The sequence below is a fragment of the Biomphalaria glabrata genome, chromosome 6, assembly GCF_947242115.1.
Source record: "Biomphalaria glabrata chromosome 6, xgBioGlab47.1, whole genome shotgun sequence".
Taxonomy (NCBI): domain Eukaryota; kingdom Metazoa; phylum Mollusca; class Gastropoda; family Planorbidae; genus Biomphalaria; species Biomphalaria glabrata.
Genome location: NC_074716.1, coordinates 7,339,583 through 7,353,071, shown reverse-complemented (window position 1 = coordinate 7,353,071; position 13,489 = coordinate 7,339,583). Strand labels below are relative to the sequence as shown.

The 13,489-nt window shown below is 34.6% G+C and overlaps 1 protein-coding gene across 3 annotated transcripts; it reads left to right on the top strand.

Moving 5' to 3' along the window:
• The first annotated feature begins 5,944 nt into the window (after positions 1–5,944).
• Positions 5,945–13,201, top strand: LOC106053457 (uncharacterized). 3 transcript variants are annotated; one of them, XM_056033782.1, is made up of 6 exons: positions 5,945–6,030; positions 7,341–7,559; positions 8,581–8,642; positions 8,764–8,880; positions 10,536–10,772; positions 12,811–13,201. In XM_056033782.1, the coding sequence occupies exons 2-6, from the start codon at positions 7,406–7,408 to the stop codon at positions 13,183–13,185; spliced, it is 945 nt and encodes a 314-aa protein (XP_055889757.1). In that variant the 5' UTR covers positions 5,945–6,030; positions 7,341–7,405; the 3' UTR covers positions 13,186–13,201. The 3 variants fall into 3 exon arrangements, with proteins under 3 accessions (XP_055889757.1, XP_055889755.1, XP_055889756.1); XM_056033780.1 differs by lacking the exon at positions 5,945–6,030 and adding an exon at positions 6,497–6,617; XM_056033781.1 differs by lacking the exon at positions 5,945–6,030 and adding an exon at positions 6,505–6,617 and having other exon boundaries at positions 7,380–7,559.
• Positions 13,202–13,489: the final 288 nt, after the last annotated feature.

Below are 13,489 nucleotides of genomic sequence, written 5' to 3'. Positions count from 1 at the left end.
CAATAATTTCTCATTAAATACAATCTTCTCCTCAAAAAAATCAGTGTCTACAACACATATCAAATATATTACTTCACGAGCCATCAATAATGCTCCAATAGTTTTCTCATATTAAATACAATCTTCTCAAAAATTCAGTGATTACATCACACATTATATATATATTACTTCATGAGCCATCAATAATGCTCCAATAATTTTCTCCTATTAAATACAATCTTCTCCTCAAAAAAATCAGTGTCTACATCACACACTATCAAATATACTACTTCACGAGCCATCAATAATGCTCCAATAAATTTTCTCATATTAAATACAATATTCTCAAAAAAATCAGTGTCTACATCACACATTATATATATTACTTCACGAGCCATCAATAATGCTCCATTAGTTTCTCATATTAAATACAATCTTCTCAAAAAATCAGTGATTACATCACACCTTATAAATATATTACTTCATGAGCCATCAATAATGCTCCAATAATTTTCTCATATCAATACAATATTCTTCTCAAAAATCAGTGTCTACATCACACACTATCAAATATACTACTTCAATAGCCATCAATAATGCTCCAATAATTTCTCATTAAATACAATCTTCTCCTCAAAAAAATCAGTGTCTACAACACATATCAAATATATTACTTCACGAGCCATCAATAATGCTCCAATAGTTTTCTCATATTAAATACAATCTTCTCAAAAATTCAGTGATTACATCACACATTATATATATATTACTTCATGAGCCATCAATAATGCTCCAATAATTTTCTCCTATTAAATACAATCTTCTCCTCAAAAAAATCAGTGTCTACATCACACACTATCAAATATACTACTTCACGAGCCATCAATAATGCTCCAATAAATTTTCTCATATTAAATACAATATTCTCAAAAAAATCAGTGTCTACATCACACATTATATATATTACTTCACGAGCCATCAATAATGCTCGAATAGTTCTCTCATATTAAATACAATCTTCTCAAGAATTCAGTGTCTACATCACACATTATGTATATTACTTCAAGGGCCATCAATAATGCTCCAATACTTCTCATATTAAATACAATCTTCTCAAAAAGTCATTGTTTGCATTCTCATCAAGTATATCGTTTCAAGCCTAAATTTAGCTCAAATAGTCTTCAAAAATGATATGTGGGAAAAAATAAATTCATCAGTGAAGATCAATGTCACAATCAAATCTATACAATTTACAAAGGTTATGTACATTTGAAAAAAATGAAAAATACATTTCAATAAATAGTGTCACATACTCAGGTTCCAATATGACTGAGTTCTGTTCAAATGGACTCATGAAAAAATAATTTACATATTTTCAAAAATTTGGACACATATGACTTTTTAAAGTGTCATCTGTACTAATACAATCAATATTTACGAAGAATATGGCATCAATTGATTCAATAAATTACTCCTGTACTGGCTAATGAGTCCTTAACGGTGCTAGTGTTATGTGAAATAGTGTGATAATTATAGTTGTTGACTTATGTGAACAATGTCGTTGTTTAGTTATATTACTGATATTTAATGATTTTGTGATGGTGTTGTATCCTATTGTATAATAAACAAAATTGTATGTTGTGCTGCCCTATGTCTAGCTTGCTAACTACTAGTGTCATGTGTGTTTCCAGTTCTAATGTTACTGTTTCGTGATGCGTTGTCCAGCCCGTTTGTAAGTAATGGATAGGAATTATTTTCTGGAGTTGAGTTCATGAATGCTACATGTTCGAGTTCGTGAGTGTCGATGGTTGCGGCTGAGTTGTCATAACTGCTAGGGCGTCTATGGATTCTATTGTTGCTGTTACTTTGCCATCTGTTTGAAGTATTTCTGTTGTATCTGTTTCGTTCGTGGCCATCACGTCTGGATTGTCTGTGATAGTTCTGAAAGTTGTTGGTATTGTATTGCTGTCTTCTTTGATAGTTCTGGAAGTTGTAATTATCGTTGTTGGTGTTGTATTGCCTTCTATCATTAGGACTATAGCTTTGGGTTGCTCTGCTGTTTCTTCTGTTGTCATATTTATTGTCCCGATATGTGCCACTTCGATACTGGAAAGTGCTTCTGTTGATTGATCTACATTGGCTCTTTATGTGACCCTTTATGCCGCAGTTAAAGCAGGTTTTATTGTTGCTGTACTTGAATTTACTTGAATCAGTGTTAATGGTGGCAGCTATTTGATGGTCTCTTCTGTCGATGGTGTGATTGGGATGGCTGTCTTTGAATAAATTCAGGTTAGTTATGAGTTCTGTTTCGTTTTTAATTTTCTTCTCTTTCAGGAAAGTGAAAACGTTGTCTGTAACATTCAATAGTACACTGTCAATTAAGAACATATCAATGATTTGGTCTGGTTTCTTCATGTCACAGTTGGAGAGTTCGAGCCACTTTAAGATATTTTGCTTAATTTCAAAGATAATTCTGCTGTAATCACCGTTCTTTTGCAATCTAATGTCTCGAAAGAGTTTTCTGTAGTGGTCCTCGGATTTGCCAAAGTGTTCGAGGAGTCTGTTTTTCACAGCCTTGTAGTCAGTCTTTTGTTCAGGTGTCAGGGTGGCTATTATGTTCAGCGGTTCACCTGCGAGATTGGCGAGTAGGTGCTTGGCCATATCTCTGGGAGACATGTCATACGTTGAGGCTATGTGCTCAAATTGCACGATGTAGTTTTCAAGACTTTCATTTTTCTCATTGAACTTATGGAACTTTGAAACGTATGGTTTGGCTTGCTGTGTCAGTGGTTGTAATATGTTCGGATTCACTTTTGCAGCTTCCAGTTTAGCTAACTCAACTTTTCCCTCTATTTCTTTCGTTTCTTTCTGATGCGCTCTTTCTGCCGCTCGTTCATCTCGTTCTGCTACTTCACGTTCTTTCCTCTTTAATTCATCCAATTCTCTTTCGATAAATTCTCTTTTCTTTTCACCCTTCAATTCCATTTCTCTGGCCAACTCCAAGATTTTATCATAGGTAGGCATTGTTGATAGGTATGGGCTTAGGCTTCAAGTGTGTATAATGTCAATAAATATTAAATAATCTTCAACGTGTATAAAGTCAACAAATATATAGGATTCCAATCTGTATGTAGTATTAACTGTGTAGTGAGTGCTTAGTTATCAAAATACAAATAATAATGTCTCACTTTGCATGTATCTTTGATATTTAAATAATAGATGGCCAATAAATGTGTTGAGTTTGTAATCAATGTGTGCCAGATACAATGTACTAAATAATTAATAGTGACAAATGCTGTGCCAAAATTATATTCACAAAATAATCAAGTTCAAAAAATGTAAAAAAACAAAGTAGACGTTGTTAATTTGTGCTAGATGTAATGTACAAATTAGTCAATAGTAACAAATGTTGCGTCAAAATGTATCAACACAAAATGTGATCATAGTATGAGAAATGTATCAATACAAAATAGGTACAAGAGCTGAAAAAATGAAGCTCTAATTCAAGTGATAGTATATATGTACACAATATTATTACTTCAAATATATCTTTGTAACATGTCATATGTGCAGTGAAAAAAGTGAAATGAAAAAATAAATTAAATTAATAAGAGAATAAAGAGATATATTAAAGGATAAATGACAAACACAAAAACAATATAGATATGACAATACAGTCTGCTTTAAAAGAAATCAATAAATAGAAGACTTTGACAAGAGAATCACAGATGTGTAAAAACAAGAATTACACAAACAAACAATATGAATACGAAGAGAAATTACACTACGATTGTACAAACATAACTAAATACGACTAAACAAAAAATTTCTGAGTGATCTAGAAGTCCCTACCGAACAAGGCTGGTCTACTCGGACCTTATTAGGACTAGGAGAACATAAAGAAAATCCCTAAAGATCCCTATCAGATGAAGTGAAATGGAACGGAACAAATAAATTGTGCCGCTTCAGTCTCAAAACATAAGACAGACCCACGCCGACCGCCCTTCAAGGTAACAAATATAAAAAATGAAAATCAGTTTAATATGGTTCCAAGAGTTATCTATCACTAACTCTCTATATAATCAACTTCAATTACTGCTATACCACAGCAAAATCAATGTACTTTATTAATCATATATCCAATTCTTAATTATTACTTACAGATTCTTTCTTTTGTAGACTAGTGTAGATTCATCCCCTTCTCTCTTGTAGCTTGTCAAATACAAATACAGCTTGAGTAGTTCCATAATAATCCATGGGTAAGGTAACTAAGTAATCCAATTGAGAATACACATCAATGTGAGCATCAAAGTAGTAGTAAAATAATCCAGTCATATGCCATAGGATGGCTCAAATGCTCAAGTAATGTCAAAAAATATTTCCGCTTGACCTTTACAATAAGTCCAACAGGTAATCCAAATAATTCAATAAGATAATCCAAGAGTTAAGTGTAGTAATGCAGGCACGTGTTTCTTCGGCGTACAACGATGACTAGGAGAGCGCCAATAGGTACAAGTTAGTCCAACTTCAACGTCAAAGATCAATAATCCAAAAGTACTTGAACATTCGTATAAATAATTCAATAAATCCAACAGTACTTAAGTGGAAGACTTCAGTTTAGATAATCCAAATATGTAAAGTCTCTGAAAAAACAGAATGACCATAAGTGAACAGAGGTCTAAATGGATGACCTTTTGTATAGCAATGTAAGGTGAAACCTCGACAATGCAAGAGCGTGTCAAAAGTTGGTGACGAGCGCTCACGTGGAAACGATGTATCATCTGTCTTCAGGCGACGCCTTGAATTTTTCACCCACACAAATGTATCAGCTGTCTTCGAGCGACGCCTTGAGTTTTTCACCCACACAAATGTATCAGCTGTCTTCGAGCGACGCCTTGAGTTTTTCACCCACACAAATGTATCAGTTGTCTTCGAGCGACGCCTTCAGTTTTTCACTCACACAAATGTATCAGCTGTCTTCGAGCGACGCCTTCAGTTTTTCATCCACACAAATGTATCAACTGTCTTCAGTTTCTGCCGATGGTGATGTCACGCCGTGCTAAATCTCAAGTGGAGAAATAGGCATTGACCAGGTTTAAAATATACCAGCTATTGATATTAAGTTCGAATTGGTCAATGATAAAGTGGACGCTAGTAAATACGTTCAGGTCAACTGGTGAAAACGTGCAGGCTCAGGTTAGTTCAATGATGATCTACTTGAATACTTGTGACTGGTTTCGCTTGAGTGGTGTTTGAGTTTTCAGTCCGTGCGTGTCTAGCACACAACATACTGGCTACCAAAATGTAAATGAACGTTGAATATTAGAGACTGATTGAATGGTGTAATACTGGGTTCCTACTTCCTGAAGTGCTCTAGACACGTGACGAGACAAACACTATACGACTGACTCAAGTCCGTTCAGCAGACAACATGAAGATTTTATTTACAACATAATAATAATATACTGCACTCCTTGTTAGTGCTACAAGTCAAGAAATAATAATCCTATCCGCATAACAGCGGTATCAAAAGTATCCAATACGTTAACAACAAATCACGTCCGCATCTCAGCGGGTAACAATAAGAACAATTACTACTAGTGACACTGGAGCTTCAACTATAGATATCCATTGAAATACGAATAATACCTTAATATCCAATAAGCACATTATGAAATCAACTCTCAAATATTATTAATCAACAATGACTAGTCCTTCGACTCTCATGCTATATGCATACATATCCACCAGTCCAGGAGGAAACGTCCAACCTTCCTGTACCGGGAGCAAGACCTTACTCATTTGACTTGACTGAACTCAAAGTCAACTTTATTCACTCTACTTCCTGTTTTCTACATCAGGAATTCCACGTGTCTTTTAAACTATTAACATGACGTGAACTTTAGATCATGCAATGTCAACTAAGACTGTGACAATCAGCATCAATTTTAGTAGCCGAAATTGTGAATCATGGTGAAAGGGAAACGAGTCTACTTCTTGTAGGCCTATGTGAAACTATTAGATTTCTTTACCTTGTAACGATTAGTTGAGGTACTTTAAAACACAGAATATATCTGTTAAGAATGGTAGTTTGCAAAACCGTTTCCAGTCATGCAAAAAATTTCTCATCTCAAATCCATCATTATAGGCCTAATTTAAGTTTAAATAATCGATTAAAAATGTTCATTAAAAGCAGCTGGGTATGACTACTTTCTATTTCTTCACATATTTACAAAACAAGCGTGCATATGGGCCTATTTTCTTTTTAAAATCAGCACATTTAATAAGTTTTAAAGCGCACCCATTTCAATATTTTCCCATACCACTGGGGGGTACGCGTACCCCACTTTGGGAAACATGATAGTATGTGTTAGTTGAATGATAAGGCAATTTGCACAGATCTAGACCTGTAGGCATATAGCCTTACTATACAGATCCATATCACAGACCGATATTATATATATATGTCTGTGATCTATGTCTACAGCATTTTAATTTTGGTGATCTTCTGTACTAAAAATTATTATTTTCTATTAATTTGTTAATTCGCATTTCTAATGAAAATCTAGATTCTAGATCTACAATACTCAATAGCGAGAGCTAGATCTAGAATCTACTTTAGAGAAATATAATGTCAGGTGAGAATGACAAAGATCCAGATATGTTGCCATATCTAGATCTACTTCTTTAGTCGAAGCAACTTTATCTAGATCTAGATATTTCAATAGAGTTAGAGTAGTGTAAAAAAGTTATAGTTTCATTAAGTTAATCACTTAAGTAGTTAGATCATGGAACTATACTTCCATGGTTAAATCTATCATCTACACTAGTCTTTTACTTTAGATTAGATCTTTAATCCTTCACTGCAGTAGCTGAGTAGCAGTAGACCTAACTTATGTAGAGATATATAATTATAATATAGTCTAAAGCTATAAATGTAGTAGCATAATTTAAGAATAGAACATTTATATTATATATTTTAAAACAAACTGAGACTACACTAGACTACACTTTGAAACTGAATGGATTTAATTTAGGAAGTCCAAATCCAAAATAAAATGTAGATATTTTCTAACTAATCGATCAAACCTGCAGTTACAAAAAAACATTTTACAAGTAATAGTCACATAGTGTCATTACTCTTGATTGAGTAATCACTGCATAATATAAATGTTATACATAGTTTTAATTTAATACATTTAAATTCTTACAGTTAAAACATTTTTTCTTTTAGGGAAACTTGGCACAACAGATTTCTTTGTGCCATGGTGGCCAGGCCTTTGTTCATGTTTTGCATCAACAATTTTTTGCAAACCTATGAGTATTTTTTAGTTATTACTTTTTAAAAATTTAATCTTTAGATTACAACATTTCTTGGTTTAAATTGGCTGTTGCCTCAGCAATCATCCGCAGCAAACCTGTAAATATGTCTTCAAAAAAGTATGCAGAAGAACTTCGAGCAGCTTATTTACGTTCACAGACCAGACTGCAAGAGCAGTATTTGATGGCTCCAAAACAAGTGGCAGAGCTGAAAGAAATTATTGAGAAACTGCACTGCCACCAAATGGAAAAAACATGTGGTAATGAAATATGTACTCAAAGTAGTTTAAGTAAAAGTTTAGTATCAACAATGCCTGCCTGCTTTGGGATAGATGTGCCCAGGCACACCAGTGATAAAAAGGCTTGATTGTTGTCAGGTTCTTTTCTTGCTTGGCTCATTAGGGACCCCACTGACTATCACACTCTCTTATATTCAAGGAAAACTAAAACATTCAGTTCACAACACTTGCAGACTGTTCACATTTATTACCTGGGAGTACATAAACAAAGGGATATAGGGCCTAACTATCATACCAAAATATCAACAAAGAAATAAAATATTCACTCTTGCCATACCTGCCCCTGACATCTTGTTCCCAGTCCAGGAAGGATGGACTGGTGTTTGTGTAGTTAATATTTACTGATAGTGTAGCTGTCATTATGCATTTCTTGAGATATTAAAGTTATTATTATTTTCTTGGATATATGGACTTTCTTTGTGGAGTTTTTTTTAGTATTAATTAACTGTTCTTCAGTAACCCCTAATGAGTCAAGCAAGAAAAGAACCTGACAATTGTCTTAAAACTTTGGGATGTGTGTCTGAATGGCATAAAGCATAAAGATCTTGTCTTCCTAGCAAGGGAGCTTAAGTTTGAATCCTGGCTTTGGCTGAGTTGTGTTTGCTGAGCACTTAATGGCAGAAAAGAAACCTTCTCCCAGAGACCCCCCTCCAACACTGATCCGCAAAAGTGATTGAACCAAAGTGCATGGTGCATATTATAGCATGAAAGGTGTCATACACAAGAGTAATTTTAAAAGCTTTTCTTCATTGTAGATGTAGAAACCTAAATTTAAATTAAATTACAAGGCAGTTCTCTAATTGTATCTACTTCTCATAGTATTATCTCTCATTGTAACACTATTTGACTTATTAATAGGCATTTCTAGTTCTGATAGTAAGAAATTAATTGCTTGGTCTTTTAACTTTTAGATTTTGTTAAGATGCTTAACATTAATAATTATACGGTATAACAAAATATTTTTTTGTGTTTGTTTCAAAAGATAACATAGAGAACTATACCTCACAATTAAAGATTACAAGAGACCTAATTCCATTTGGCACGGTAAAGTCCTATATGTTGTTACCTGTGTGTGTTGTGTACAGTTAAATAGTATGGTATTGATCCTAATAAAGTTATAAAACAATGTTTTTATTTTAAACTCAATATGTAATTCTCTTTTCAGTCAGAGCTTTTAAAACCCTCTGCAAATCAGAATGAAGCTTCTTTTGTTGAAAACCTTTACTTTATCCAAAGTGTAATTACATTACAAAACCTGACAAAGGAATTCACATGTGAAGAGGTATTATAAAGATACTGTTACGTATTTCTGAATCTTCTGGCTAGAAGTATTAGTAGGCACACAAATAAAAACACTGTAAAGAACTTGACGACTAAACTTTCAGTTTCATATAACTTTAATGACTATTGACTCTAACAATTTATTACTGTAACATGTAGCGTAGAAGACTGTACAATATCTGTCAGTTTACAGTTAGCTATACTTCGTTGCAATTCATCTCTTCACTTAGTTGCAATTCATCTCTTCTCAACTTCCATCGAGCCGTATTCCACAGAACAGACCAACGACACACTTCCCAGTGTCGCTCCAGGTCTCCTAAAGCTGAACCAAGTCGCACTCAAGTCTACCGAATCAGAGCCACACACGTCTTACATCGACTGTATCGACTGTAACGGCTCAAGTCCACTGTAGTTCGCTGTATAAACTTTAACGACAGTAGTCCACTCCAGTTAACTGTACCCTAGTTAACTTGCACCGAGTCGTACACATTTCTCTTCCACAGAGCCGCACACGTCTTACATAGTCTGTATCGACTGTAACAGCTCACTCACGACTCCATACGACTGACTTTCACATTAACTCTCTGGCTTATATAGAGTCCCTAATCGCTTCTCCAAAGTTGCACAAACACTCCTAGTATCCTTTCGAATAACATGTCAGGAAACGTCACATCCTGTCTTTATTTATACACGTAGATTCCAGAAAACACTCGCTGCAGTGTCATCAAGTCGGGGTCACACGTAGTGACCTCTATCTGTCACTGTTCATTAGTAACTGTCCCCCTACTTAGATCTGTTCGTCCCCTGGAACAACACGTGTGGACACGTCACATCCTGTCTTTGTTTGTACATGTAGATTCCAGGGAACACTAGCTGCTGTGTCATCTCGCCGGGGTCATACGTTGACCTCTACCTATCACTGTTCATTTGTAACAATACTTAAATATCATTTTTTTAAAAATAGAATGTAGAGGCATAACAATTAAAACTAAAATTCTTTTAAATTTCAAAAGTACTGTATAATAAGCCATTGAAAATAAATTTGTTTCAAAATTAATTTTGATGCAAGGAAATAGTAAGCAAGCGTAATTCCACACCAGTCAAATACAAGAATGTCTTTTGTCCTTCTTTCTTGTATTGATACTTTCACTTCACAGATACTTCACATGGAAAAATATCCACCTTTTTTTCATTATCAACACTGCATCAATTTCACTATATTAGCACCTTTATCTTGTAAGGTTAATAAAGAAAATAAGAGCTTTTGCTTTTCAGTTTTAAAAAATTTGGCATTTAAAGTGTTTCCATTTTGTAATAGCATTACTTGAAGTTTCTGACTGGGCCAATAGAATTGTAATTCCTAATACAGCTGTGCTTTAGGAAGTCTGGTTGTGTTATAGAATGAATTACTGATTGGTATATTGTCTGGCTAGTATTGAGTTCAGATCCTGCTCTTTGACATCTTATGCTCTTAAGTAGGAGTTAGGGGAAGGGTCTAAAAATATTCTTGAAAGAAAGTAAAAAAAAACTAACAGCAAAGGTTGTCACTTTAAAAAGTATCTAGGTTAAATTCCTTATAACATCTTGATTTTTATTCAGGATTTATGAATCATCATGAATCAGCTCTTATTAATACAGATAATATTTTCTTCAAAGACAGAAAAAATATTAGAGGCAGCTGGGAAGTCAATCAGGAATATCAGTGACATAGTCTACAGGAATCTGATGACTGTGTCAGAGAACCTTTTGTGTCAAGCAGCACACAATCTCAATGTTTTGATGGACACTTTTCAATGGCTTCAGGAGAGACCAACATTTATGAGAGAAGTATGTCTGCTAGTGGACAGGATTGTGGAAAAACTTTTACATTCCACATCTCATGGACTGACCAATGTAAGTTTTGTTTTTAGACCTAAACTACTTGCTGTATTATGAATAAAATCTAACCAGCCAAATATTTGCTGGCAAAATATGATGAAGGATTGAGGAATCTCATGAAAGCTTGAACAGAACTGTTATTCTTTTTTATTAGCAGAGTGCAGATAAAATTAAAACCAGTGATGTGTATAAGTAAAATCTTCTTCATTTATGTAAGTTATATTAAGCATATTAATTACAGATTCTCTCCAACCTCTGACACCCATCAATATGAAAAATATGTAAACAAGAAGATAAAAGGATTTTGAGTTAATATTCAGGTATGACCCCATGTAGGAGCCCTACATTTCAGTCAAACACACACATTTCCATTTTACGCTCACAAACACAAAAATACATTTAAAAAAAAAATGGTAGTGTGGTATGCTCATTAGACAGTCATCCTCTGCAGTCCTGGACTAGAATGTAATAATCTTCATTTCTTAAAGAACATTCGAAACATGTAAAACCATTTTAGGCCATGTTGTGCCCTTCATGGACTATCAATTCCTTTGCCCAGTGAAATCCCAATGCAATGCTAGATTAAAACATGATGATAAAAACCTGCCTGCCCACTGAAAAAAGTCTTAAATACAACCTCTGACTATTCTTCAGCTTCTCAATTAAGTATCAAAATATTTGATAGAATCTTTGTTGCTTTTGTATGTAACCAATTTAGAAAAGTGTTTAGTTATTCCTAGTAAAGAATTAGGTCAAGATTAAAAATTGCCTTAAAGGTCATCAATTGTGTAGTGAAATAGGACTAGCTTGCCCTTAGGAGAAGATATTCCATAAAATATGAATATTTAGATTAAAAATTAACAACTTTAAGATATTGAAAACATAATTTGAACTGGATAGAGAACCATCACTTCATCGAGGAACCAGATAAGCTTGCAGTTGAGGCAAAAATCTGGAGTTGTGAGCACACATTGTAATCCATTGTGAAGTGAAATTTCTAAACAAGTCACAAGGTCACGTAATGAACAATGTCATTACATGAATGGTAGGAACTTTATGGCTCAACAAAAATTAAAACTAATTTGGGAAAGCACAGACTCATGTACCAGATACTCAATATAGATTGCTTGATGAAGGAAAAAGAATTGATCTATATGGAAAGCAAGAGGTCTTTCTGCTTTATGTAGGTCTTACAGATAGTGAAGTCTTATCTTTTTCAAGACTTTCACAAGGCAAAAGATTGTGAGTAATGGAGAAAGATGGTTGACAAATTTTTTTGTGGTGCTCGAGGGATATGGTGAAGGTTATATCAAGAGACATTATAACTTACTCATGTAAAACAAAATGGTCACAGATAATCAAAAATGATAGATAAACCACATTAAACTTACATTTTTTCCTTGTAATGTTTACAGCAGTTACCACAGACAGGAGAAGGGGCAAAGGCGAGCAACTGGCGCCTAAACCAGTAAGCTTTGGGCAGGAGGGGCTCGTTAGCCTTGGTTGGCTACCCATCTAGGAGAAGGAAAACTCTGAATCCAAACCTCCGCTGCCCTGCGGCTATACCCAAACACGGTAAAGGCTTCGGGAGACAATCCTGAGGAAAAATCAGGAGCTGGTGACCCTTAGGCAGACTGTGGCACACCGTGCTACAGCCTGGCAGATCCTGTGGCGCTACTGATCCCAAACTGTATTGGATATTCCGTTCCTTTGGTCACATCAGCTGTGCGGAGAGGGGGGAACTGCTGTCTGGGCGACATCGTTCCGACCATAAACAATGCCCAGGCTTTCATCTCACTTGCTCTGAGATGAACCATAGTCATTCTACGACTCAAGGAGGCCAATGATGACAATGAATGATTTACAATTGAGCCTTTGTTAATTAAACCAGTATAGCGTACATAACATTAACAAGGAATACACAGCTGATTAATTAGTATATTATTTCTCTATTTTACTGATCAGTACAATTTTTGTTTGGATTGACAAAGGAATTTTTTTTTCTAAGTTTCAAGTTTTTAAAGAAGAAAATCACTTTTTTTTTTCATTCCAGAAGTATCGCAGAAAACAGCTGTTAACTAAGATGTTACAGCAACTAGCAAGGAGTAAGAGCTTACCGTTGCTGCTTATCATCCTGGATTCTCTGGTTGAGCGTGTGGAGAATTTGTGCCTTCTGTTGAACAGATCCCAAGCCACACAACAACTGGTTGATGCCAACTTGTATAACAATGGCTACTTTCTTGTTGTCTCTATGGAGCTCATTATGAAACAGTGGATGGAAGAATGCCCTGTGAGCACAGAAACATTGCAAGAGTGTCAAGGAAGGCTTGATCAGGCCATTCTGCAGGTGAAAGACAGCTTTCCTTTGGTGGCCCATGCTTTTTTCAGAGTTTCTTCCCTTTGTGAGAGTATTATACAGAATAAATGATTTTTATTTTCTTTAATATTGATGTGTTCTGTTGTTTTTTAAATAAAAGTTGTGAGGTTTATACTGTTTCAACTTTGAACTTAACAGGATTATTGTGGTTATAATAGTGGAATCTACAATCAAATTGGTGTCTTTGTTGTTTTTTTCCTTCTATATTGTCCTTATTTTTTTTTTAAAGTGGTTATAACTTACCCTGCATATCTGATAAGGCTTATACACATAGAGCCAAATATTCTTGGTACTATTCAAATTTCATCTTATGAATTTTATAATTTCTATTAAGAAACTTCCCTTTCAGCCACGT